The sequence below is a fragment of the Xenopus tropicalis genome, chromosome 8 (assembly GCF_000004195.4).
Source record: "Xenopus tropicalis strain Nigerian chromosome 8, UCB_Xtro_10.0, whole genome shotgun sequence".
In the NCBI taxonomy this organism is placed as follows: Eukaryota; Metazoa; Chordata; class Amphibia; order Anura; family Pipidae; genus Xenopus; species Xenopus tropicalis.
The window spans coordinates 29,156,917-29,182,411 of NC_030684.2; the positions used below are offsets into that span (position 1 = coordinate 29,156,917).

Sequence of the window (25,495 nt, forward strand, 5' to 3'; positions counted from 1 at the left end):
CGCCACCCTGCAGACAACAGATGCTGAATTTATACTACAGCCTCTTCCTCTCGTCTATGAAATATTAACATCTTTTATTGCACGTGTGAGGTGCAATCAGTGAATAGGAGATCTGCCACTGTGTGGCATGTGATATTCATTCTCCGTGCTTACACAGTGGTATAGCCATCGGGTATACCCATCAAATAGCACTGCTTTCTCTCACCGTCCAACTCCGCCTCTCCAAATGCCATTAAACTACAACTCTCAACATCCAGCCAGCCTTAAAAGCTGCAGGAAGAATGCTAGGAGTTATAGATGTGATGGCCAGAGGGTTGCCATACATAGGGATATGTGCGTATAAAGGGTTGGTGTTTATATGCAGAAGGACATTGAACCCTGAATTGGCACTGCTGGTTGTGAAATAAAGAAAAGATCCTGTGATCCTGTGATGCAATGCGACTGTAACACCCAATGAGAGTGAGCAGGGCAGTGCTGACAGCAGATCATTATACAGATAAATATATCCCCATTTCTGTGTCATTCTTAGCAATTCCTCTGCTGCTTACCTTAAGCTAAATACCCCCTATGCACTGCAGCTGTCTGCATTATGTAGCATTAAAAGCCCACTCCTATATCTGTGTGTGTTTGTATGTGTGTGTGTGTGTATACACCAACACACCCAGACAGTGTAATAGCGTGCTATCATTTACTGCAGTGCAGTACAATACATTGGGAGAAAGATGGTCCAGTGCTCTAAAATGAATCAAGACAAGGGGTGGTAGAGCCCTGCGTATGATTGGATAAGCAGTTCAGGGAGGGAATTCCACAACTTCACAGCCTTGTTTCATGTTAAAGGACAAGTCAACTTAAATGACGGTATTGTATCTAGTAACCCTTTCCTACTTGGAATCAACTGCCAGCAGCAATGTGCTGGTGCCTCTCAAGGTCTCAACCTCCATCTTGGATTTGGTTCTTTTACATCCTTTGCCACAGTGATCAGTAAAGTGGGTGTGCTTCATGTAGGCAGGCTTATCCTAGTCAGTGGTGACTAGTGGGCCAGTCACATGACCAGCATCTTCCTCCATTGTTTCCTCCATTCCCAGAGTTGCTGTCAACATATGAAGTCTGATGGTGCTGAGGGGTCCATTCACCCAGGGTCGGACTGGCCCCCTCCCGAACGCTCCTCCCCTGATGCGTCAAATTTACACGCTCGAAGGAGGACGTCAGGTGGGGGGCCTTGGGGGGGGGCGGGTTATGGGACGCCCCTGGCTGGGGGCACCTGCAGGGCCCCTGGGACAGGAGCCCCGGTGGCCCCTTCACCCGCCAGTCCGACCCTGCGTTCACCCATGTATTTTTATACTTTCAGCTTCACTGGATTAATAAAGTGCAGTACTGGCATTGAGTAGTGGCATTTTGCTTAAGGATTTTTGGCCTGTTGTATAGAATATGCTTCATTATGGTCCCCTTATTAATTTACACAGTGACCATACTACCCCTTCTGCCTCTTCTTCTATATAAATAATCCTAACTAAAAGTGGCCACGCACAGGCAGATTTGGGCCCTTCAGACCAATTTGGCAGCTTAATCTGTCCATGTGTGGGGACCTACCTGACCGATATGTGGCCGAAAATTGGACAGATGTCGATTGGGCAGTTTAATTTTCCAGTCAGATTGAGGACTGCAGCCTTGCTCTGTTTTAGGCCCAAACGATCAGATCAGTCTAATATATCCCACCATAGGGGATGTTTTCTCCTATATGCCCACCTGCTTTAGAAACCTCGCCAAACAAACAGATCTTACAGTGTATGGGCAGCTTTACAGTAAGAAAAGAGGTATCTGAATAAGCGAGGGGGTGGCAACAAGTCCGTCATAGGCACAGTTGTGCCCAGCAATGCCTAAGCACACTTGGCCAGCCTTTCTTTATAACTGTGATCCTCATTTCTCTTTTATTAACTTAGTGGCTCTTCGCTTGACTCTTCCTGTATGTATATTGTTTTTTGGCACTGGGGACCAAATTGGCACTGCATATTCTATATGGGGGCTGAAGGCAACAGCACACAGGCTATTGATAGCTCAAGGGGCAGGGGCAAAACCCTCAAAATAGCCCTTCCTTTATACATTTGTATGGTGCTTGTCATGCTAGCTGCCACTGTTCTGGTGCAAGCGAGGGCACCCACACAAGGCAATTACCTTACACGTCAAAAGGGGCATATATGGGTTTTTTGTGCACTGCCTGAATTGCCCCATGTCATTGCCCATACTATTGCTTTTTAAAATGAAAGAATTACCCTCCATATGCAAAAATCAGTAGTACTTTAAATCTTGTTGGCTTGTCCTTCTGCTGCCCCTGGCATTGCTTGCTGCATGTGTATATATATCTTATTTATATATATATATATATATATATACCTGCAGGGATGCTTTTAATGTTCCTAACTCTGGTCAGTAGAAAGGTGTATTTGGCGAGGCTTATACATGCAACATATCATGGAAAGCCCTGGTGTATAACGATCTGTATGAAAGTATCCAAAAAAGCCAGTGTGAAATGAATCACAGCCCCTTTGTATTGTAATGGCCGTAGCCTCTGACTCTGTGCATCCCCTTGTGGAAAGGTAATTGTCCTTGGATAGTATGCAAGCTGATGCACAGCTGAAAGTGGTCATTTGGCAAACAGGAGCCATTTATTATCTGCCTGAAAGAGAGCGAGTGACAAGCACAGGGCGCGCTTATAATTACCAGTCTTCAGGCAGCTAAAAGCAGCTTGATTTTCTTATTGCACAAAGCCCGAGTGAAACCTTGGCTTTCTTAGCGGCTGGAATAATAATACATTACAATGTGTGCAGGCTGGTAGGGAAACAAGGGGTGCACTGTCACCCTGGGAGCTAATTGCTTAGGAAACATTGGACTCTTGTTATTAAATCTGGTTAAACAGCACCCAAATAGTCCCAAGCAGGATACCTCTAGTTCCCACATATTTTAAATTCTGGATACAGAACAAAACCACCGTATCTCCCTTTTCTGCAGGCAAAATGACAAAAGCCCCATGCAAGCAATGCATCAGCGCTGAACCAAATTGCTACTCTCCCGACAGCAGACTTAAAGCTAAGATTTAATGCCGCATCCCCCCCCCCCACCCGCCATCAAGCAGGCCTCGACAGTTTAAAGCTCATTCTCTAAATCTCTGCAGACTTTATGGCCAGCCGAGGGCCCATATAAAGTTTAATAGCATTACGGCACATAAATCATCTTTTAAAGATGCGGCTAGCAGCTCGGATATTAAATGCAGACAATTGTGCGCGTTATAAATAATTTATCAAACGCCGTTCCAGATTGCCCATCCGAGCTGACTTGTTTATTCTCGCCCCTTCCTGGTGTATTCCTCAGACAGTTCTAGAGAGAACCATTACTGGTCAGTTTAATGAACTCTGGGGCTCCGTCGGGCCACCGTGCTCCTCGCGCTGCAGCTGCGGTGACCGATCTGGACCCCTCGCCTGCCTTTTCCAAGTGCTGGCTATTTGTCATCTGCTGGTAAATGGCTGTGCACATTGGCACCAAGGGACGCATTGTGTGATACAGCGATAGAAGCAAACAGATAGCTCTATAAAGGGCTGCTTGTCATAGCCGACTCGTCTTACCGTACATCACTCTTATTGTAATCTCATTTAAGAAGCAGCACGGGCCCAAGGGTAACATATTCCCAGGTACTTTGGACTTTGCAGCTGTAAACTACTCGCAGGCCCAGTTATTGGCTCCAAAACTTTTTTCCTTTAATTACACACGCGGTGCCTGCCAGCAGAATGCAAGTAATGGCTCTGTGCTGGGAAATGATTATGGTACTGATATCTGAGCGGCTATATATAAAGTATATGCATGTGGAACCGTGTGGCAGCAGCTATGAATCCCTGCTAGCAAACACATTGCCATGATCCTTATTCCGCTAATTGAGTATTCATGTCCTATGCCACACTGATAAGCTGGATTAAAGATAAAAAAAAAGGTTGTGCAGTTGGCTAAATATAAGTTTAATCAAGAGAAAAAAAGGCATTTTTAGGCAAGCCAAAATGGCTCCTAAAATCTTAACACCATGAGCATGTGTAGAAAGGCTGTTCCAGAAAGCTCTCCTAAGTACACCGGATCTCCAGAGTTGGGACATAAGTCAGTCTTTCTCCATAATGTGGCTCCTTTTTGCTTCTAATGTAGTACAGTCAGATGGCTGTGCCCCAGGCACACACCAATAGAATGGCAGGAATGTCAGTGTTGGTGCTTCTCTATTGCCTGATAAATGGCAGGAAGTCAGGTGCCTACTTCAACTTGGCATGGATGGACCTCCCTCGTATAAACACACATAGTATCTAGTCCTGGGTATCTAGATTATAGGAACATAAATTGTGTAGTCTTTGGATCAGTTTAAACTGCCTGGTTTTGGCTGCCTTGTGCCTTCGCCATGGAGCCAGCTTTATCGGGATGCAGGACATGCTTAGGCATTTACTTCCTGCCATTGCTGACTGGGGGCACCTGTGTCTGGGGTTGTAGCACAAGTAAAACTCACTCTGCCGCCAAGCTCTGATCGTGTCCTGAAGTTGGACAAACTCTTTGGCTATCATTGGAAAATGTGACTTAAAGCAAGTAAAATGGCCCACAAGTATTCCAGGTGCGCCTTCTTTCCCAGAGAAACCAACCCCAACCCTGACAGTCTGAATTACAAGCCCCATTACAGACCAAAGGGTAAACCCGCTTGTCAACCCACACATCATTAATCCCCTTATTAACCTCCTTTTTGTTTTGTGATTACAGGAAGAAGAAGCCAAGCAGCTGGTACGCGATGCCATCGCCGCTGGGATCTTTAATGACCTGGGCTCCGGCAGCAACATTGATCTATGCGTAATAACAAAAAATAAGGTGGATTATATCCGTCCCCACGAGTTGGCCAACAAGAAAGGCGTGAGGTAAGGGATTGTCAGATTCAGTGAATGGCCCAACACCTTCTTGGGGATTTCTGAAGATTTTTAGTTTATCATCTGTGGCCTCGGTGCACTGAATATGGGGCTTAGGTATTCGTTATTATTATTGATCCTTCTGATTTAGGCCCTTTATAGAGCTGCCACCTTTAGTTTATTGGCAGTCTGGACAAGGGGCCGGGTGGAGACATCAGGGGACGGGAGTTGTTGTGGCGATTGGTCGATGGCCACGTCATTCAAGGAGAGTCCTGTCCAGATTTCCTTATTTGGAAAACCCGGCAGACCGTTTTGACCTGAACAGCCTGGCCGGAAACCATGCTCTGGTTCTTATTCCTGCTATCAGGAATTCTCTCACTTTATTACATCTGAGACAAAGGGCAATTATATAGTACTGGAGTTTTCTTCTGCCCCGCAATCCCTGAATAAGTCCTACAGATATCTCCGTTCTAGTCATTGCTATATATTGTAGCTATGGACATTAACTAAAAGAGCCATATTATACACAGGGCCAGCAGGTCCTATGTAAGTGCCCCTTTCTTAGAGCAAGCAGAGACAGCAGCAGGGCCACTGGATAGACAACTGGGGTAGAACTAATACCTTCACTAAAGCAAATGCATTTGATCTTTTAATAGGACAGGAAATTATAAATACAAGAAAGGTACCACGGGGATTCTGTCGGAGAAGATTACCAACTTCAACTTGGATGTGATGGAAGAATCCGTGCAAACTATGGATATTTCCTAAGTCTCTTAAGTAAATGTATTGGCATCTTTTTGCATCCCGTGTTAGCCCACATTATCATGTTAAGCATTTTCTGCGTTATCTTATGATCCATTAAAAAAAACAAAACTTAAAAATGGCTCCTGGTTTCTTTCTGTATTTTTCCCTTCAGTTTTCAGAGCACCCATTCATCTGTGAACCTGATACAGCTCCAGTGCCTATAAAACATGTCTATGTTCAACTCAACACATTCAGAGAAACGTGCGCCGCTTCCACTGCAGCCTCCTTTATAGAGCATAGACATGTTGGTTCCACTTAGTGTTGTAACGTGCACTCCCACCTTCCTCCTCCCAATATTGGATACAACTCTTTCAACCATACGTGTCACTGGGATTTGTTGTACTAATCCAGCACATAAGTGGGACAAGCAAATGCAGAACCTGGGGAAGAACCCGCAGCCTGTGATCCTTCCTGATGCTATTTGCCATCCTTCCCAATAAATATGTTAGAGGTGGTTCACCTTCAGGTTAACTTTTGGTATGTTATAGAATGGCCTATTTTTAGCAATGTCTAAATTGGTCTTCATTTTTTTGTAGTTTTTTAATTTTTTGCCCTTCCACATTTGCAACTTTCAAATGGAAGTCCCTGACCCCAGAAGCCAAACAACTATTGCTCTGTCAGCCAACACTTTTGTTATTGTTTCTTTTTATTACTCATCTCCCTCTTTAGTCCCTCTTCTATTCTTATTCGTTTTTTTTTCTTCAAACCACTGCCTGGTTGCTATGTTAAGCTGGACCCTAGCAACCAGATAGTTGCTGAAATTCCAAACTTAAAAGCTACTGAACAGAAAGCTACATTTTCAAAAAGCCGCAAATAAGAATTAAATGAAGACCAGTTGCAAATTCTCAGAATAGCACTCTGAAAGTTAATCTAAAGGCGAACGACCCTTTTATATATCGGGATCAATATGGGTGAACTAACCCTTTAAAGACTGAGTGAGCGACATGAGTATCTGGTAAGGAAGTGATTAGCCCAGTGGTGGGCAAGTTAACAAGTCACAGCCTGGCATTTATACTGCAGCAAGTTCTCCATGTTCTTAACTTATCCCTGAGCCCAGTGTTGGTATGGAAACCCCATGTTTAAGGGCAACATGTGCAAAAAATACCCCCCCCCCCTCCCATATAAACCATTATACAGGAACATGTGCTATGTTTATAGTAAAAGGTCAGTTTTTTTTGCTTTAAAATCTCCATGAGTAAGTAATATGCGCCGATGAACTGATGGCTTGTCACTTGTCCCTGTAGAAATCCGTGACATGTATATAGCTGTCACATCGGCTCGCTGTCGTAAAAATAGCTCATCCTCAGTCTACAAGTTACTTGAAACTTCCATCAAAGGAAACTAAACGTTAAAATATGGAGAAATCATTTATTTGCAAAGAATTTTTTTTTTTTTCAAAAGCAACCACAAAGAACACTTTATTTTTTTTCCGAGACAGCTGCGTTAAAAACATACGAAGCAGATACTGTAACAGCAAGTCTGAATATAATGTTAGAGCGACTCTCCAGCGCTCCCAATGGCGCCGCAGCCTCCTGTACTAGAAACAGTTCTGTTCATCCTTCACATTTGCTAAGTATTCACAGTTCGAATGAAAAGGTAGGGTATTCACGCTGCACAGAAGATAACGCTGCATTTGCTTTATTGCAGTCAGACACAATCCATTCTGAAAGTATTCCTTTGCTTGCAGCTAGAAGCGAGTCTCTCCTAAATACAGCCGGTGCCATTGTGACTTTGCCACGGTACGGCCAGAATTTCCTTATATAAAAGAATCTCCCTCCCTAGTGAGGTGAGCACTGTTCTCTTCGCTGTTCATCTTCCCTTTTAAACAAACAAAAAAATATAAAAATTTCCAAAGTTCAACTTATTTTTTTTTTCTTAAACATTGACAAACACATTGAACAATAATAAACATGTTATTCCATAAATGATTGGCACATCGAGAGAGAAAGGAAAGCAATTGATCCGATGCGTTTCCTTTGCGCTATTATAACACAGTAAACTAAGGACATACAAACACAAGTTCACCAGAGGAATTATTTCAATATTCACATTAGAATTCTATTTCGGATGCTGTAAGGCACCGTGTTTCATTCTGCTCTAGTCTACATTACACACAGCTTGTTTCAGAGAATCTACAACTTGTAACATGACATCTAAAATCAGTTTTAAATGCGTTGCCTCCTGGAGTTGTGGCCTTGGCGCCTGGACCACGAGCCTGGTTTACACAATACTAGGCGCGGTTATCAAATGACTTGGGCTCTTCCCAAAGCTCCATTGGCCTCTACTTCTCGGAAGAGACGTAATCAAGTGAGGCGGGGCTGCCTGGGCTTCATCAGGGTCCGTCCTCGCATCTTCATGTGCTGGAGGTCCACACGTGCATCTGTTTTGCTATCTGGTGAACGTAGCCAATGTCTGGCCTTTGGTCTGGGTCTGGGTAAATACACATGCTGACCAACTCTCGTAGCTGCAAGAAATAGAGATGCATTCTGTTTAGCTGTTTGGGAAAGGCTTTCATACAATATATGTGAGCAAGGCCTCACACGTACCAGGAGAGGAAGAGAAAAGTCACCCACATACCCTACCCTAGAAATGACTGCAAAAAATGATTATTACTGCCAACATAAAGCTTAGGCCTTCTTATACTGAGGGATCTCGGGAGGCCTATTGTTGGGGTTGTCCAACAGTCTCTCTATGCTTTGGCTCGTCACCAATTTAGCATGGCACAACAAGATTTCCTCTTAGCTGTGTGCTTGGGGGACATGTGGTACCAACAAACACGATGCACATTACTGCAGTGGCCTCAAGTCTGATACAACTGTCACTGAGTTCTTCTATACAAGTATGGCTAGTAGTTCTCATTCTCTTTAATAGAAATGATCTGTTGCCAAATCCTACCGGGACACTGGTGTCCCATATATTTTGGGGTATGGGTGAAATCTTGATCACTAACCCGTACCAACTGTTGTTCTTCGCTAGTATAATTTCCCGGCAGTATGCGGTTATGTTCCATTTAGTACAGAAAGAAAGGATACATTACATTTACTATATAGTGTGTCACTACTTGGGATAAAAGGCTTTGGGACAAGTGGTGGTGCGTTATGGCTACAAGGGATAGTACCAAAGCCAAAATATGCAGAATCTGCAGAGTTACAAACATCCTTCTAGAAACAGAGAGAATAAGTGGGATTGATGCCCTTTCATATCTTCCATTTAATTGGTACAGAGAGTAATGAGGAGTGGGTGATGAATCTTGATAGTGTATTTGACTTTTTTAGACACAAAGTATTAAACTCTACTAAAACTTTATGAAAGGCTTGGCTTCAGTGTGCTGGTGCTGTAATGGCTCAGTCTAACTATTCAGTGTGAGGCCTAATGTAAGTTTCCCCCACAGATGTATGCTTAATATAAGTATATACTAGGGAATTCCTTGTGTCCTATCTCCCCCTATTATAGCCATGGGCAGCAATATGGAAGCACCAACACATTAGCAGAGGATAATCCCACCCATGTACTCTTGCCATAGAGAAGCCATTGCTTTTACCTCCACCAAATCTTTCTGGCACAGTGGCTAGCCCGGGAATAGGCCGTATGGACTGCTTCCAGGGAATAAAAGAGCCTACATTTGTACCAGGTCTAGTCACCTAAAGCAACTAATGAACTGTTTGCAGAAATCGTTTTGCAGAAAATTTAGCAAAACGCTCTAAAGTCAGCGAGGCAACATTTTTTACACCAGGGATCCCCAACCTTTTATACCAGTGAGCCACATTTAAATGGAAAAAGTGTTGGGGAGCAACACAAGCATGAAAAAACTTCCAGGGTGCCAATAAGAGCTATAATTGGCTAAATAATAGCCCCTATGGGCACTGGCAGCCTACAGAAGGCTGTTTGGCATTATACCTGTTTTTTATCCAACTAAAACTTGCCCCCAACCCAGAAATTTCAAAATAAGCACCTGCTTTGGGGCCACTGAGAGCAACATCCAAGGGGTTGGGGAGCAACATGTTGCCCCTGAGCCACTGGTTGGGGATCACTGCTTTACGTCATAAAATTGAGGCAAAAAAATTTGCTCATCGCTATTTATTATTTTTTATGAATAATAAACTAATTTTCTATATTAAAAAGGTTGTTCCCAATCTGGTTGCTAGGGTCCAATTTAACCGAGCAACCAGGCAGTGGGTTGAAAAAAAGACAGAAGCATAAATAAGAGGAGAGCCTCACTGAGCAATTGTTTTTTGGCTGCAGGGGTCAGTGGCTCCCATTAGAAAGCTGGAGAAGGAGGCAAATAATTAAAAAATAATATCTAAAAAATGAAGTTCAATTGAAAAGTTGCTGAGAATAGGCCATTCTATAACACTAAAAGTTGGACCTGAAGATGAACCGCCACTTTCATTTTATCCCGCAGCGACACTTGCCATTCCTGGGTTATATATCCTATAATCTAACTCCATACCACCCAGGTTATTTATCATTCAATCATTTACTGCCCTAAAATACACTTCCCAAAAAGCCGCTGGAAAAGCTGTTCTGATCCTTCTCCCCCAACCCCCCAGAATCACTGGAATCCTTATGATTTAATTGCTCGGCTGCAGATAGAAGCCCAATAATAGGGAATTGATTGTTTTGCAGCTAGAAAAGCAATTTTCAAGTTGCTACACTGGTTTAAAACAGGGGAAGCATTTAATATTTTATCACACATAATGAAGCCGATCAGCGCCCGTGAAACAGAATTAGCGGTGCAGTGAGCGAGGAGTGAAAGAGCAATGTTAGTCTGGATCTTTATTGGGTTACACAAGATCAAGGCCCGGGGGAATTACCGAGCTGATCAGTAAGACACCGAGCTTCAGCTCTGCACTCCCAGGGGGACATTCAGCAGGGAGAAAAGAAGAACACAACAAGCAAACATGATCAATGGCGAGGCATTTGTGGTGCGCGGGAGGAAGGGAAAGAATAGGCGCATAATGTGTCCCCGTATCCCTCGAGTCCCTTACAAAACCTGCCTTGGCTGCTGAGCTGACACTGCCAGTAACTTGATAATTGATTCCAATATTGATTCATCTTTTGACAGAAACAGAAACCTTGGCTGGCCAAAGGCCACGCAGGCAGTTGTTAGTCTGTGCTGGATGGGCTAAGGGCTGAGCTGGATGGGCTGAGTGGCTCCAAGCCATTACTGGAACCTGCATGGGCCAGCATAGGGATAATGTTGCTATGAACATGGTGTCTAACTAATCGCACAACTGGCTGGTTTATTAACTGTCGTGCAATTACTGGTGTGTTGTATGTGGGGGAAAATGCTGGGTTGATGGAGTGGCCCCAATACCAAAGCCAGTAATGGAGGGTCTAACAACATAATTAACATTAATAATATCTTTAAAAAATACATGCTTGTACCTTAAAGCAGCCATTCCTGTGTCAAATGCTGCATAGCCACCTTTCTATTGTTCCCATTCATACCCATCTCATCTGGCCATGCATCATACACTGGCAGATATGGCACACTGGCAGCTACTGGCAATTGGGACTGGCAGGCTGGTACACAGGGTCAAACTGGCCTATTCATATACCAGGAAAAACTGCAGTGCCCTGCTAGCTTCCCCTAGCCAATACCACTGCCTGCTCCACTACTTTATTTGCTGTAAAAATTAAAGATGGCTGTGCATTCCACAGTGGAATGCACGCCCATCTTTCATTTTTATCAGCAAAATAGTGCAGTGGAGCAAGAACAGTGGTTACTGGGGGCATGTGGGGAATGGCGGTGACTGGGTGGTGGGCCCTTGAGCCGGGTACCCACACGTATCAATATTATCAGTATTGTATGGCCAGCTTTATATTTGGGACACTTCCTATCCCCTTACCAAGTCTTACCATGAAGCACAAGCAGCACAAATTGGCTTAAAAGAACAACCTGGAGGATGGTCTATTTCTGTCTCATGTAACAGTTAAGGTGGGCACTCATGGCAAGATCCGATTGTCTGCCAAGTTCAGCAAGCGAGTGGATTTTGCTTGATTTAACCACCGTTGTGCCACTAAAGAGACTGTCCTTATTTGTTTTCTAACCTGTATAATAGATATTTAAAAAGAATTGGTCAGGTAGACCATCATAAGGGGCCCATAGATAGGCTAATACGCTGCTGACTTGGTCTGCATAGTGCCCCAGCAACTGCCTACCTGAACAGGTTGTGATTCAAATTAAGCCCTGGTATTGCAAGTACACAGAGGCCCAAAGAGGCCCCCCAGCAGCCCAATAAACAGTGACTGTCTGTGGCTTCTTACAGCAGCCCCTCTGGCATTTGTCAGAACCCACAGATTGCCAGTCTGGGCCTGCTGCTGAATGAAAGGAGTTCATGCAGTGTTGGACTGGCCCACAGGGATACCAGGGAAACTCCTGGTGGGCCCAGGTGTCAGTAGGCCCTCTTGCCTCTTACCATTTGGTCTAATTTATGGTCATTCAATATTTCTCTATGGGAACAAAGAGACTAAAAATAAAGAAAAATAGATTATTGTATGTAAAGATAAAAGACTAGGAAAATATAAATGTTGAGTGAGGAGTGGATGAAAATTAGTTTGGAGAGTGGGCCCACAGTCTAAGGTTTCTGGTGGGCCCCTGGCATCCCAGTCCGACACTGAGTATCTGTATTAGGCTCCACCTTGTATAAAGCAGAGATGATGGTACTCTGCAGCCAGTGTCTAAGAACAGACAATGTACTATTTGAGCTGGCAGAAGCAGCCTGTACAGACAGATACACCAGAGCCAAAGGGCTTGCCCCGCGCGCTCCCATTCTAGCACTCGGCTAATAGTGTATGCACACCATCTGGCGCCTGGCTCTGCCCGAGCTGGTGCTTTGGAGCCTTAAACTCTCCTTCGCACCCTGAATTGTATCACTGTACGTACATGTGCTCTTTAGCACTGCCAGAGGGAGGTGGACAGACACTAATTGTACCGACAGGAAACACATCTGTCAGCTTACACTAATTCCTCCCACCAGCAGGCAAACGCCGAGCCGTGTGCTACAGGAGCGTGAAATACACAAACGGCAGCGGCAGCTTCCTATTGGCAGGATTATGCCCAGAGTCTGTGTGCCGGCCCGCGGAATACTGCAGCCGCTGTATGGGGACATTCCACATCTGGGCCGCAAATCACTGCTGCTAATCTAAATGCTGCATCAATAGGGTTACTAGAGATTCTGGAATAAGTATAAAGTAAATAAGTGTTTGCTATATATATATATATATATATATATATATATATATATATATATATATATATATATATAGCCATATAGATCTAGATTGTAAGTTCTACGGGGCAGGGACCTCCATCCTTATTGTGTCTTTTTGACTCAACTTATTGCAACTGTACCTTGTATTTATTGTTATACTTTGTATTTATCTATTATTATCTTAATAACCCCCTGTTTGTATTAATGTATTCTACTGTACAGCACTGCGTACATAAGTAGCGCTTTATAAATAAAGATATACATACATATACTGAGCGCTTACCTTCTCCGAGTAGTGTTCTTTGGGCAGAGGGGGGTAGTCGCACTGCTCAATCTTCTGACACAGGGAAAACAAGCTCATTTTGTCTCCATAGAAAGGACTCTGTAAAGCTGCCATCTGCAAAGAATGCAAATATATCAATGTTCTTAGCATCAGTTAAATATAATGGGTAGGGATACTGACTTGTCCCCTTGAACCAAACACAAACACTCTATGGTCTGGGATTCAAGAGGAGCATATCATATGAGCAAACCTACAAGAGAACTGGGGTGTTCAAATATGAAGTGGTTTTACTGGGCAAGGATATTGACATCAGTGGATCACTTGCCAAATGAACCACAGCCAATGCTTCCCGAATGTTGATTGTGAGCTCCTAGCCAATAAAGCAGACTGAAAAGACTTTGTGCCAAAGGCTAAGGAGGTATGATTGCTCCTGGTGTAGTAACCTATGGCAACAAATCTGTTGGTCGCCATGGGTTACTAGACCTGGGCAAACACTGCACCTTTTCATCCATTACCCTGAAATACTACCCTTGCAGCCCATAAGCAAGGATACTTAGAAAGCAACCCCTGCGCTTGCAGCAGGCTGATGGGTGCCAAATGGGATACTCAGTGTCAGGGCACTATTCCCAGCACTGATGGGTGAAGATTAAAATACATTTTTAAAAAAAATATATAAATAATCTCCTTGGGTTCCCTGACACTAAACATTCAGATGAGAAATAACAAGCACATTCTATGCACTACTGCTAAACAGAAAGACAGGCACACAAGGCCTGAATATTTATTTGCCCGCGAGCGCTCCACTGACGTTTCTATTAGCGGTGAATAGCTGAAGGAGTTAATATCGCCTTCAGGTTTAGTAAGCAAGAGGCAGCATTTTTTCCCCCCTCTGCGTTCGACCCCTCATTGTGTTGCCAGCTGCTTATTAAACCATTATGTGATTGGAGAGCTCCTTGTCACTGTCCTTCACTGTCACCCCACCCCAGCGCTGAGCCGCTCTCCGGCCCCCGTCCTAATGAGCTTATACTGGGTAATTGTTGGTATTATCCTGTTTTGCTGCAAGGAGCGTGTGCTGCTTGGCTTCTTCTGGGGGCCCCTTTCCTTGGCTGATGTTTAATGCTGCTTGTTAGGATTTTAATAAGGGATTATTTGATAATTAATCTGCCCTTACGTCCTCAGGTTAGAGATTCTGCTCATTACTATGCGCTGTGACAGGGATCCAATGCGGAGCGGCCGTCCTTTCATGACAGACATTAAACCCCCATTGTGAGGGAAGGCAAGAGAAACAAGTAGGATTTCTTTATAGCTACTGCCATAACAAACTCACTGTTAACCCCTACATGGCTGCTGCCTGTTACTGCAATGTTATATATATAGTTACAGCTCCTGGCACCACCTGAGTGCAGGCCCAGACGGGCAATCTGTGGGTTCTGGCAAATGCCATAGGTGCTGCTGTAAGATGCCATAGACAGTCACTATTTATTGGGCCAGTGGGGGCTGTTTGGGCCTCTGTGTACTGCCAGGGCCTATTTTGAACCCAGCCCAGACTTGCCTGAGCCCCTGTACCAATAGTAGGGGCACCCCAGAAAGCTCTTGCTCTCAGTATAAGTTTCTGAATTCTTCATAAGCTTTTGGGGGTGTCAGTAAAACTAGGGAGGCACCAAATCCAAGATTCGGTTCGGGATTTGGCCAAGATTCAGGCTTTTTTTCGGATTCGGCCAAATCAGAATCCAAAAAATTATGTGACTTTTTGTCACGTAAACATGGAAGTTGAAAATGTAACCCTTCTAAAATCTAACTAGCACATGCTAATTTGGATTTGGTTCCGTATTCGGCTGAATCCTTTACAAAGGATTTGGGGGTTCGGGCAAATCCAAAAAAGTGGATTCAGTGCATCCATAAGTGAAAAAGATGCAAAACTAGAGAAATGCATCATGGGAAAATGGCTCTCTGCTATTCCATAGTAACATAGTAGGAGAGGCTGAAAAAAAAAACATGCTTCCACTAAGTAATGGATTCCCATGGCTGCGTGTAGAATGAGCAATATCTCCTGATGCGCTTCAGTTGGGGGAGAATCACACAAGTCACAAATGCTCCTTATACCATTGCCATTGATACAACTGAACACGGTGACCTGAACCTCAACGGGAGGGGGAAGACTCACCAATTCTTTGTGAAATAAGTGACAATTTGGAGCATGGCGAGGAGACTGCAGGCGCTGGTGTGCGTCCCTAATAAGTGCGGTGCTGGGTTTTGACATTATGATTAGAACAATTACTGCTGCTCGGGCAGATACCTTTATGTGAATGCGTCCGGCACAGACACGGCAGGTTTAGGGCAACTGCAAATTGCTGTAGATTTGTGCAGAAATTGCCAAGGAACGGCATTGCTTGTAGGGAAAGGTAAAAAACCGGAGGGGGAACGCTTATTTTTATCTACTTCTAATTTATCCAGATGACAGAGTCCCCCAAACAGGGGAGAGAACAATAAGTACTCGGGGAGATTTACAATCATTTCCTGCTATTGAAGGGAGAATATAGAATGATGGGCAGTGGGGTGAATTCACTTATACACTTTCTCTGGTTGGCAGTGCAGCGATAGCCCAAAGGCCCATGGCATCTAAGGGGTTAATCCTGTTACTGCCAGAGGGGTCAGCAGAACTGCATGCTTATGTACAAACACAGGGCTAAGCGTTACTCTTGTATCGGCTGTATTTTTGTTTATGTTATGTACATCCATTTATTATACAGCACTGCACAATAGGTTGGCGCTTTATAAATATGTGATCATAATAATCAGGTCTTTCGTTTTCTGACTTGTAAAAGACCGTTCTAAGCTAATTGCTAATTGGTTGTTATTGGCAACGGCCCTTCGTCCAAGTGCATCATACCAGCAGGTTCGTGTGGCAAATCCACATTACTACATATACTACTGGCTACTGACGTATGAATCTCATTTCAATATAGCAATTAATCCAGTCCTGGGATCCTGTTTGAGCATATTCTAAGGGACCATGGCAGTCTAAAGAACCAATGTGCCAGCACCCTAAACATTTAAGGGCCGTAATGGCAGATGGGGAGACAAATCTCCCTTGTCGCGGGCGACTAATCTCCCCGAAATGCCATCCCACTGGCGAGAATGTAAATCGCCGGTGGGATGGCATATGTGGTGCTGCAACGCGGGCGACTAATCTCCCTGTCTGCCACGGCCCTAAGGGGTTGTTCACCTTTGAATTAACTTTAAGAATGCTGTTAAGATAATATGCAATTGGTCTTCATTTTTATTATCTGTAGTTTTTTTAATTAATAAGCTTTTTGTTCAGCATCTCTCCAGTTTGGAATTTCAGCAGATATATGGTTGCTAGGGTCTTGTTTACCTTATTAAAGTTTGCAGAAAGACAAACCCTGGACTGTAGGGAAGCTGCCCAAAATTTCATTCCAAGCTGCCTAGGTGATTCTAATTGTGTGTTACTGCATTTCTCTTCCAAATGTTACACTCTAACCAACACACAACTTGTTTCACTGTGTGTCTCACAACTTAGGGTACAGCTTCTTACACTCCCCCAAAGCAGAGCATAGCGTATCCCAGTCTGGAGGTCACTGACCTTGACATTAGGAACTGGTAAAAGCAAATAAAGCCACTAACAAGGAGATCATATACTATATAGTATATGCTATAAACTCAAGTCATATGGCTTAAGGGAGCCAGCATACCTAGAGGTCAAAGATGGTTCTGCTGCCATGGATTGACTTGCAAAGACATTGGCTGGGAACCAATCATGAAATTCATTTATGCCACTATTATTATGTTATCATCAGACTGACTGTACACAAATTATTGTGTGAGCCAACCCAACCAACAGTTTCAAACCAGCAAACAACCAGAATTCTTGGTACAAGGATGTCTATTCTGATAATTTCATGGACACATCATGAAAATTGTAAGAAAACCTCACATCTGACAATTTCTGTATATGACCACACACAGAACTCCTATCCTATCCCAGAACTATTGTGTCTAGTATTGTTATCAAAATGATGCCATACCGTAGCACAGAGTGAGTGTGGAAACTGGAACAAAAGGTGCAAACTGAGCACACTAACAATGGGTCATTTACAACCTGAAGGTGCAATGTGCAAGTGCAATTGTGGACGCAGTCAGGGTCAGACTGGGCCGGCGGGAGACCAGAAAAAACATGGTGGGCCCTGCCGACCCAGGCCCGACTAGCTTCAAGTTTTACAAAAGTCTATGCGTTAAAGGCTGGGGTGGGGGGCCCCTAAGGTGGCAGCTCCAGTGGGCTCTGGACACTCCAGTCTAACACTGGATGCAGTTGCCATGTTTTTTTAACTGCAATGCCACGTTGCCGGGGGGGTTATGCTTAATGCACCAAATTCACACAGTTGCACTTTGACGCGCATCGAACACAAAGTCCGGTTGCCATTAAAATAACATATGCATCAGACTCTCACAAGTGCGCTGTGTCTTTTTAACCCTGGAGCAACTGCAATTTCCAGAGCAAGTGGTCGCACTAGGGTTCCGCTGCATCAATAAGCACACTGCGCTTAATTTAAAAAAGAGAGCGCAGCAGTGAATAAACCAGCTTACCTTTTAACAAAGGCACTACATTCATTTTTTGAAGCCAAGGTAAAAATAAAGCAGAGCAGCTGGCTGACATGGCAGCACAGTTCCTGATACTGGGAGAATTTCTTGTGGAGGTCAAAGGGCACACCCTGGCCTCACTAAGTGCTTATCATGGGATGCCGGGGCCAGCAGGGGAACAGGGGTCGCACTGCACAGTTGCTGTTTGGGGTTCACACGGGGGCAGCACAATGCAGCTCAGAGCAGATCCCCAGTGTCTCAAATAGTTACTATTTTCAGTCAGAAATGTACAAGTTTTATATGCTGAATGTAACACAAGGGTTGCGGTGTTCTGCCAGGACTGACTTGCAATACCCGACTTACTAGAGGGAAGTTACAGCACAACCAAAGAAGAGCAACAATACTCACTTCATACAGCAGACACCCTAAGGACCAGATATCGGACTTGAAGTTGTAGCCATTTTCATGGATTCTTTCTGGGGACATGTAATATGGTGTTCCCACTGCAAAATGAAAAGGAACAGTATTCAGTTAATATTTCCCCCTTTTTGACAAGAGGTCATTCAGTTAGGCTTATGTGGTAAAGATAGTAAATAGATTCACAGACACTATCAGAACTTCCAGATATAAATATACATTTATTTACACAGATACAGATTGAAAGGAAACCATTTAAATCTATCCCCGACTCGTACAAACCATTTCTCAACTGAGTCGCGCAACTCCTCCCTCATCTGTTTCCATTGTAAAGTGATGGATTCTGGGACATGAAGTCTTTCTGCTTTCTATAGTGTGGTGTACAGATTTCATGAAAAGCAGCAGGATCGTTTTTATATAAAGGCACCTAAGGGCCCGGCCTAGTTGGGGGGGGGGGGGGGGGGGGGGGGGGGCTTGTACCTATATGATAAATTACATTTTTTTTAAGACCTTAACACAGCACTATAAACCAGCCAGAGGTAATAACAGAACAATAACAGATGACTTTGGCACACAGCCTGTGATTTAACCAAGCCACCCTGATTAAAATTCAACCCAGTAACCCATAGCAACCCATCATATTTTTTATTTCATTACTTGTAGCTGGCTGAACAATGTTGATCACTGATTGGTAGCCAAGAGCTACTGCTCAAGTTCAAATGTGCTTATTGTTAGTAAATGAGCCCCTATGTGACCTAAAACACAGCTGGCCATACACAATAGGAGATACATGAAGAGCACAGACAACATCCATAGCCCAATATAGTCCTTGGTTGAACTGACTGATCTACCCAATCCACCTCTAATCCAGTGAGCCTAAAAATGGATCATTATCCCAATTTCCTCCTACAGCAGCAGCCAATAAAGCAATGTGTATAACCCATTTTTTGGATCACAAAGCTAAATCTCCAACTCAATCAGAGAAAAACATTTTAAAAATTATCTAAATGAGTCTCAATCAGATATGAATCAGGGAGGGCACTAATTGTCTACCAACTTCGTAAACAGTGACCAGTGTCTGGTGGGCACCATCATTACCCACCACTAGATATACCACCAATAGTAACATCTGGTTATTTTATACAACTGTGCTACACCGGGGGTAAAAAGACTGATATACATTTTCTCATGTTTTCTCATAAGGAAAATATATGTAAAACATGGCAAAAAAATAAAATGTCACTGCTTTGATGTCAAATCTAATGAATGCAGGGTCCAGTGTTTTGTTTATTTATTTTTTTTTAAACAACCTTTCTAGCACAGAGTGTTTTCTTGCCCTTTAATCAGCACAAAGTTCAGCTAAGGGCAGAGCCAGAAAAAAAACATGAAAAAGAAGATGGGTTATGAGGCCGACTGATAATCTAATGGTGAGGTCTTTGTGTATATTAGGAACCCTGGTGCATGTGTGCCTGTCTGTGCCGGCTACTGTATAAAGCAGGTGGATTTCTCATCTGCTAAAGGAATTCCACTCAGACAGACAGCGCACAGAAACAGATGCACTGTCTCAGCAGCTACAAAGCACTTTGACCAGGGTAAAAAACAAATCATATTTTCCCTATCGACTGCAGAGCGAATAATGGAAAAGGGACATGGGGAAGAACAAAAATACAATGTGAGGATATGAGGAGACAGTCTGAAACAGTCTGAGTCAATGCCCTTTTTTATACAAGACAGCACTTTACTACAGCAAATAAAGTGCTGTCTTGTATAAAAAAGGGCATTGACTCAAGGGATGAAATCATAATTTTGCCTCTTTATAGGTCCCTGGTAAGGCCTCACCTTGAGTATGCAGTGCAGTTTTGGGCTCCAGTCCTTAAGAAGGATATTAATGAGCGGGAGAGAGTGCAGAGACTGCAACTAAACTGGTAAAGGGGATGGAAGATTTAAACTATGAGGTGAGACTGTCAGGGTTGGGGTTGTTTTCTCTGGAAAAGAGGCGCTTGCGAGGGGACATGATTACTCTGTACAAGTACATTAGAGGGGATTATAGGCAGTTGGGGGATGTTCTTTTTTCCCATAAAAACAATCAGCGCACCACAGGTCACCCCTTTAGATTAGAGGAACGGAGCTTCCATTTGAAGCAGCGTAGGTGGTTTTTCACGGTGAGGGCAGTGAGGTTGTGGAATGCCCTTCCTAGTGATGGGGTAATGGCAGATTCTGTTAATGCCTTTAAGAGGGGCCTGGATGAGTTCTTGATCAATCAGAATATCCAAGGCTATTGTGATACTAATATCTACAGTTAGTACTAGTGGTTGTATTTATAGTTTATGTATGCGAGTGTATAGATTGGTAGGTGTGGGTTGTGGGTGCTGGGTTTACTTGGATGGGTTGAACTTGATGGACACTGGTCTTTTTTCAACCCTATGTAACTATGTAACTATGTAAGGAAGGTTTTGGTGAGCTTTGAGCTAAAATGGACGCACTGGGGTGCAAGTATTGACAAAAGTAGTGGGGCTTTGTCGGTGTACTGAGCACTATTGTGTGTGCCCTGCTGCTACAGACAAACTGTGTGCAAGTGTTCCTAGTGACGCTGGGGGCTCTGCAGGGCCAAACATCGTGTTTGGACACATTGCACCCAGCTGCAGAGGCCACGGTGGGGTTTATGGCATAACTAGACCCTGTGACTGCTAGTGGGCTCAGGAGATATAGGGGGGCTAGTGGGGCACTGATAAAAGAGTCTTCTTTACGAAGCTTAGGGGAAACTCAAATGATTTTACTGTAGGGCCCAGTACATTTTAGTTTTGCCATTGCCCCAGGGGGAAGCTGTAGAGTAGCTCACAATAGCCACATCCCCAGCACTGACATAGCTACTTAATTAAGACAGATATCATGATGCTTTGGATCAAGTCCTTATGGCAATTTACAGGTGAACCCAATGTCCACCTTTAAAGAAAAGCACTTTTCCCCAAGGTAACTAATGGCATGTATGAGATCCATGTCCGACCATGAACAACCAAAAAGCTCAATAACTTGCTTAAAGTGCTTGGCTCAGAGAAGCATTCTGAGAATATTTACTTTAATTTCTCCTGAGGATTTGTCTCCTTTAATCATCTCAACCTAAGATACATTTTCATTACAGGAAAGATGCCCATCTTTCATATACTGCTTGCACTTGGTACCTCCTGCCTCAACATAATCCATCATCTTTGGCCTTGGGTTAAAGGCCACAAAGGGTCACTAACATGATAAATCGAAACAGTTATGCCCTGCCATTTGTGGGTAAAAAGTGAAAATACAAGAGTGATTGGGGGGTAAAGCTTTGGGAAGAGTATTATGAAAGACCTCAAGTTGCAGCTGGCGCTACACAGCAAGTGCTAAATGCAAAGAACAGCATAAAGTCATGCTGTGTGTTAGTGGTATAGTGTGTGTGTGTTAGTGGTATAGTATTGTGTTCATTTAAACACTGAATGGGCTGCTTGTTCAGTATGTATGTGATGCACCTATGGGGGCTACACATAAAGCCAAATCAATGTAAGCCAGCATTGCCCTGGATTCTAGCTCCGGTGCATATAAACCTATATGGAGCTGACACTACATGGCCCCACAACACCATATTCTGTAGAGTTGCCATGGAAACCAGAAAGCAGGTTTTCCCATTCGGGGTGCATAGAGACAATACAGGGTAAGCGCATGCCTTCACACAACAACATTAACAGCAACAACACAATTTACATGCAACTAATTAGCAACTTGTTTCTTTTTTTTGTTGTTTTTTTTTTTTAAAGATCTTATTTTGAACATGTTGCTGTTATCCAGAAAGTTACGAATTACGGAAAGGCCATCTCCCATGGACTCCATTCTAATAAAATAATTCACATTTTTAAAAATGATTCCCTTTTCTCTGTAATAATAAAACAGTACCTGTACTTGATCCCAACTAAGATATAATTACCCCTTATTGGGGGCAGAACAGCCCTATTGGGTTTATTTAATGGTTAAATGATTCCCTTTTCTCTGTAATAATAAAACAGTACCTGTACTTGATCCCAACTAAGATATAATTACCCCTTATTGGGGCAGAACAGCCCTATTGGGTTTATTTAATGGTTAAATGATTCCCTTTTCTCTGTAATAATAAAACAGTACCTGTACTTGATCCCAACTAAGATATAATTACCCCTTATTGGGGCAGAACAATCCTATTGGGTTTATTTCACGTTTAAACGATTTCCTTTTTCTCTGTAATAATAAAACAGTACCTGTACTTGATCCCAACTAAGATATAATTAATCCTTATTGGGGCCAAAGCAATCTGATTGGGTTTAATTACTGTTTATATAATTTTTTAAGTAGACTTAAGGTAGAAGATCCCTATACGGAAAACCCCAGGTCCCAAGCATTCTGGATAATGGGTCCCATACCTGTATCTAAATATAAAGAGATAAGGGAAGGGGGGGTCCTAAACAAATGCACTCTGTAAGAAGGACATGAAATCAGTCTAATTATCTCTGTATCGCTAAGAGGATAAATGCAGAAAGTAAAAGACAATCCTTGCCCATAAATAGCAATTTCCTTCATTAATTTCAAGGTATGGGTCACAAGAGATTAATTGATACACATTACAGCATCTTTACTCCCATGGATCGTAGTTAGCCTCTTCTGCGCCCTTCAGTCTCTGCTTGTGGTGCCTGCATTGCCTTGTGTAATCTGCATACGAGCACAGCGCCTCGTGGAACCCCAATGCTTGTTCATTAATATAATAAGTGAAGCTGTCACACTGCATCTCCTCACTAAGTGGACACAATCAGATTTTGGGCTCATTCCAGCCGACGTGATGTTAATAGGGAATGAAGTGCCTTACTTTTTCAAAATAGCCGTTCAAGCCTGTGCTGGCATGCATATACTATATATGTATTACGTATAGCCAGCTGGAATTGCACAATGCAGGGGTCATGTGTGTATTGTTAGATGTACTATTTATGGAGATCAAAAAAGTTATTTAACAAAGCCGATGTTTCATTGGGATTCACAATTATACAAAAAAAAAGGTTAAACAACCATGTAACAAATCGGCAAAAAAACATTTTTCCGTAATAATTGCACAGGCGGCAGAATAATGAAGTATATTTCCCTAAGCAATAAATGTTGGGGTGCTACAGCTGGATGATGAAGACTGAACCCCATTTCTGATGGAAATGCCACAGCAGGAAGAGTCAGCTTTGTAATATGAACAGAGAGGTAATGGCAAGCACACGTAAAAGTTTTTTGAAAGGGGACCTGTCACCCTAAAGAATAATTCCAAATCCTTTTGTATCATGCTAGTAGAGCCAAATAAACTTTATTTACACTATATAAAATATTGATTTTCTTTTTTCTTCAGTCTTGAAATTACACAATCACAGCAAGCAGGCATTTTGTGTACACTGTTATAAAGAAAGCTTAGTTTTACCCCAATATCTTGTACATTTGCTATCAAGGTTATATCTAGGAAGTGCTGAATGGAAAATGAAAGCAATTGCAATTGAAAAATCTGAGCTGTCAATCCTATATTGCCAGCCCCGCCTCTATGCCTTCGGCATAGAGGCGGGGCAGGCAATATAGGATTGATAGCTCAGATTTTTAAATACATTTACATAGTTACATAGTTACATAGGGTTGAAAAAAGACCAGTGTCCATCAAGTTCAACCCATCCAAGTAAACCCAGCACACACAACCCACACCTACCAATCTATACACTCACATACATAAACTATAAATACAACCACTAGTACTAACTGTAGATATTAGTATCACAATAGCCTTGGATATTCTGATTGATTTATAACAGGTATGGATGATTCAATTGATAATGTGGGTTTCATGTTTACTTTCCAAAGGACTTTTATTTTACAGCTTTTTATGTGTGGGTGACAGGTCCTCTTTAGGCGTATGGCATCAGTTTAAAGATGTTTCTAGACTGAAAATGCAACGGTTTAATAACACTAGTGGTATTGTTGCTATGCTGCCTAGAGATAATAAAGCATATGGATATGTTGATCTATATGCTGGAAATCTGGAACAATATATTCATATTATATCAGGTGTTCTCCTCTGTTGTAGAGAAAAACATTTGTTCTGACTTTCTAGGACGCTTGGTAGTAACAGAAAGATACTTACCCAAGGAATGTGCCGCGGTGGTTTTGGAGCTGAAGAATCGCCCTAGCCCAAGGTCTCCCAGTTTCACCACCCCTGTGGCTGTTATAAACACGTTAGCAGGCTTAATGTCTGTGAATAAAATAAAGGAGAAAAATTATTGACACTCAATTAAACGACTTTTAATGTTTGCTGGTACAAATCCCCTTAGAAATACAATGCCCGGTGTATGGCACGATGACTGAGGAATTCTGGGAGTTGTAGCCAGGGCCGCCATCACAAACTTCGGGATCTCGCACAAATTATTTAAACAGGGCCCCCCATGAAGCACACAGTACCAAACACAGCTGATGTTATTCTATAATAAGCAGTATATATATATATATATATATATATATATATATATATATATATAAAGAGTTCCACTGATTAATGTGCGAATAAGTCTTTCAGTTTATAGGGGGTCAGTGGAGTTTGCCCTCAGTTTAACCCCTTCCCACCTACCTGCCCCCTAACGCTGTCATTACCCAATATAAAAGTTACATACGTTTTTGCATAAGTTACATGAACTGCGTACGTTTAGGGGCCCAATAACTAGTGAATAGTAGTTCATAAAAATAATGAAATAATGAAAAAAGTCAGTACTGGGGGGGGTCAGTGGAGTAAGTTTCTTTGAAAGTAACGTATGTTTTTGTATAAGTTACATAATGTGAGGCCCAATAACCAGTCATTACCCTGCTGCAAAGTTCATGTAGAAGACGCTGATTCAGTAAACAGATCCCGATATAAACGGCTGATGTTACTCCATAATAAGCAGTTCATAGAAATAGTTAAAATGAATAATAAGTCAGTCAGTTCATTGGGGGCAGTGAAATTTACCTTACGTTTTTTTTAATTCATTGGGGGTCAGTGGAGTTTGTCCCTGCAAAGCTTCTCTGCATTGTCTTTTGCTTGATACGCAAGTTTTTAGGCAAGTTACATCGTTTTCTAAACAGTTTTTCTGGAAGTTATGTAAATTGAGTAAGTTTTGGAGTAATTGTATACGTAATTTTGTGATTTGCAGAACTTTCACAATGTGACCATTTGAATTTTTGGGATTTCTAACAATTATTAACTCTAGGAAACT

General features: G+C 42.8%; 2 protein-coding genes across 4 annotated transcripts in view; one reads left to right on the forward strand and one right to left on the reverse strand.

Moving 5' to 3' along the window:
• Positions 1–5,797, forward strand: part of psmb7 (proteasome (prosome, macropain) subunit, beta type, 7) — a 32,388-nt gene extending 26,591 nt beyond the window's left edge. Inside the window, exons 7-8 of the mRNA XM_002938748.4 lie at positions 4,777–4,928; positions 5,573–5,797. Of these exons, the coding sequence (XP_002938794.1) occupies positions 4,777–4,928; positions 5,573–5,684 (264 nt within the window). The 3' untranslated portion in view covers positions 5,685–5,797. The remainder of the gene's footprint in view (positions 1–4,776; positions 4,929–5,572) is intronic.
• A 1,271-nt stretch (positions 5,798–7,068) lies between these two features.
• Positions 7,069–25,495, reverse strand: part of nek6 (NIMA-related kinase 6) — a 135,699-nt gene continuing 117,272 nt past the window's right edge. For 2 of the 3 annotated variants that reach the window (XM_012953020.3, XM_012953021.3), the window contains 4 exons: positions 24,394–24,501; positions 18,228–18,322; positions 13,221–13,334; positions 7,075–8,184 (listed from right to left, as the gene is read on the reverse strand). In XM_012953020.3, the coding sequence (XP_012808474.1) occupies positions 8,074–8,184; positions 13,221–13,334; positions 18,228–18,322; positions 24,394–24,501 (428 nt within the window). In that variant the 3' untranslated portion in view covers positions 7,075–8,073. Of the gene's footprint in view, positions 8,185–13,220; positions 13,335–18,227; positions 18,323–24,393; positions 24,502–25,495 lie in introns of all 3 variants that reach the window. The other variant, NM_001006699.1, reaches the window with a different exon arrangement.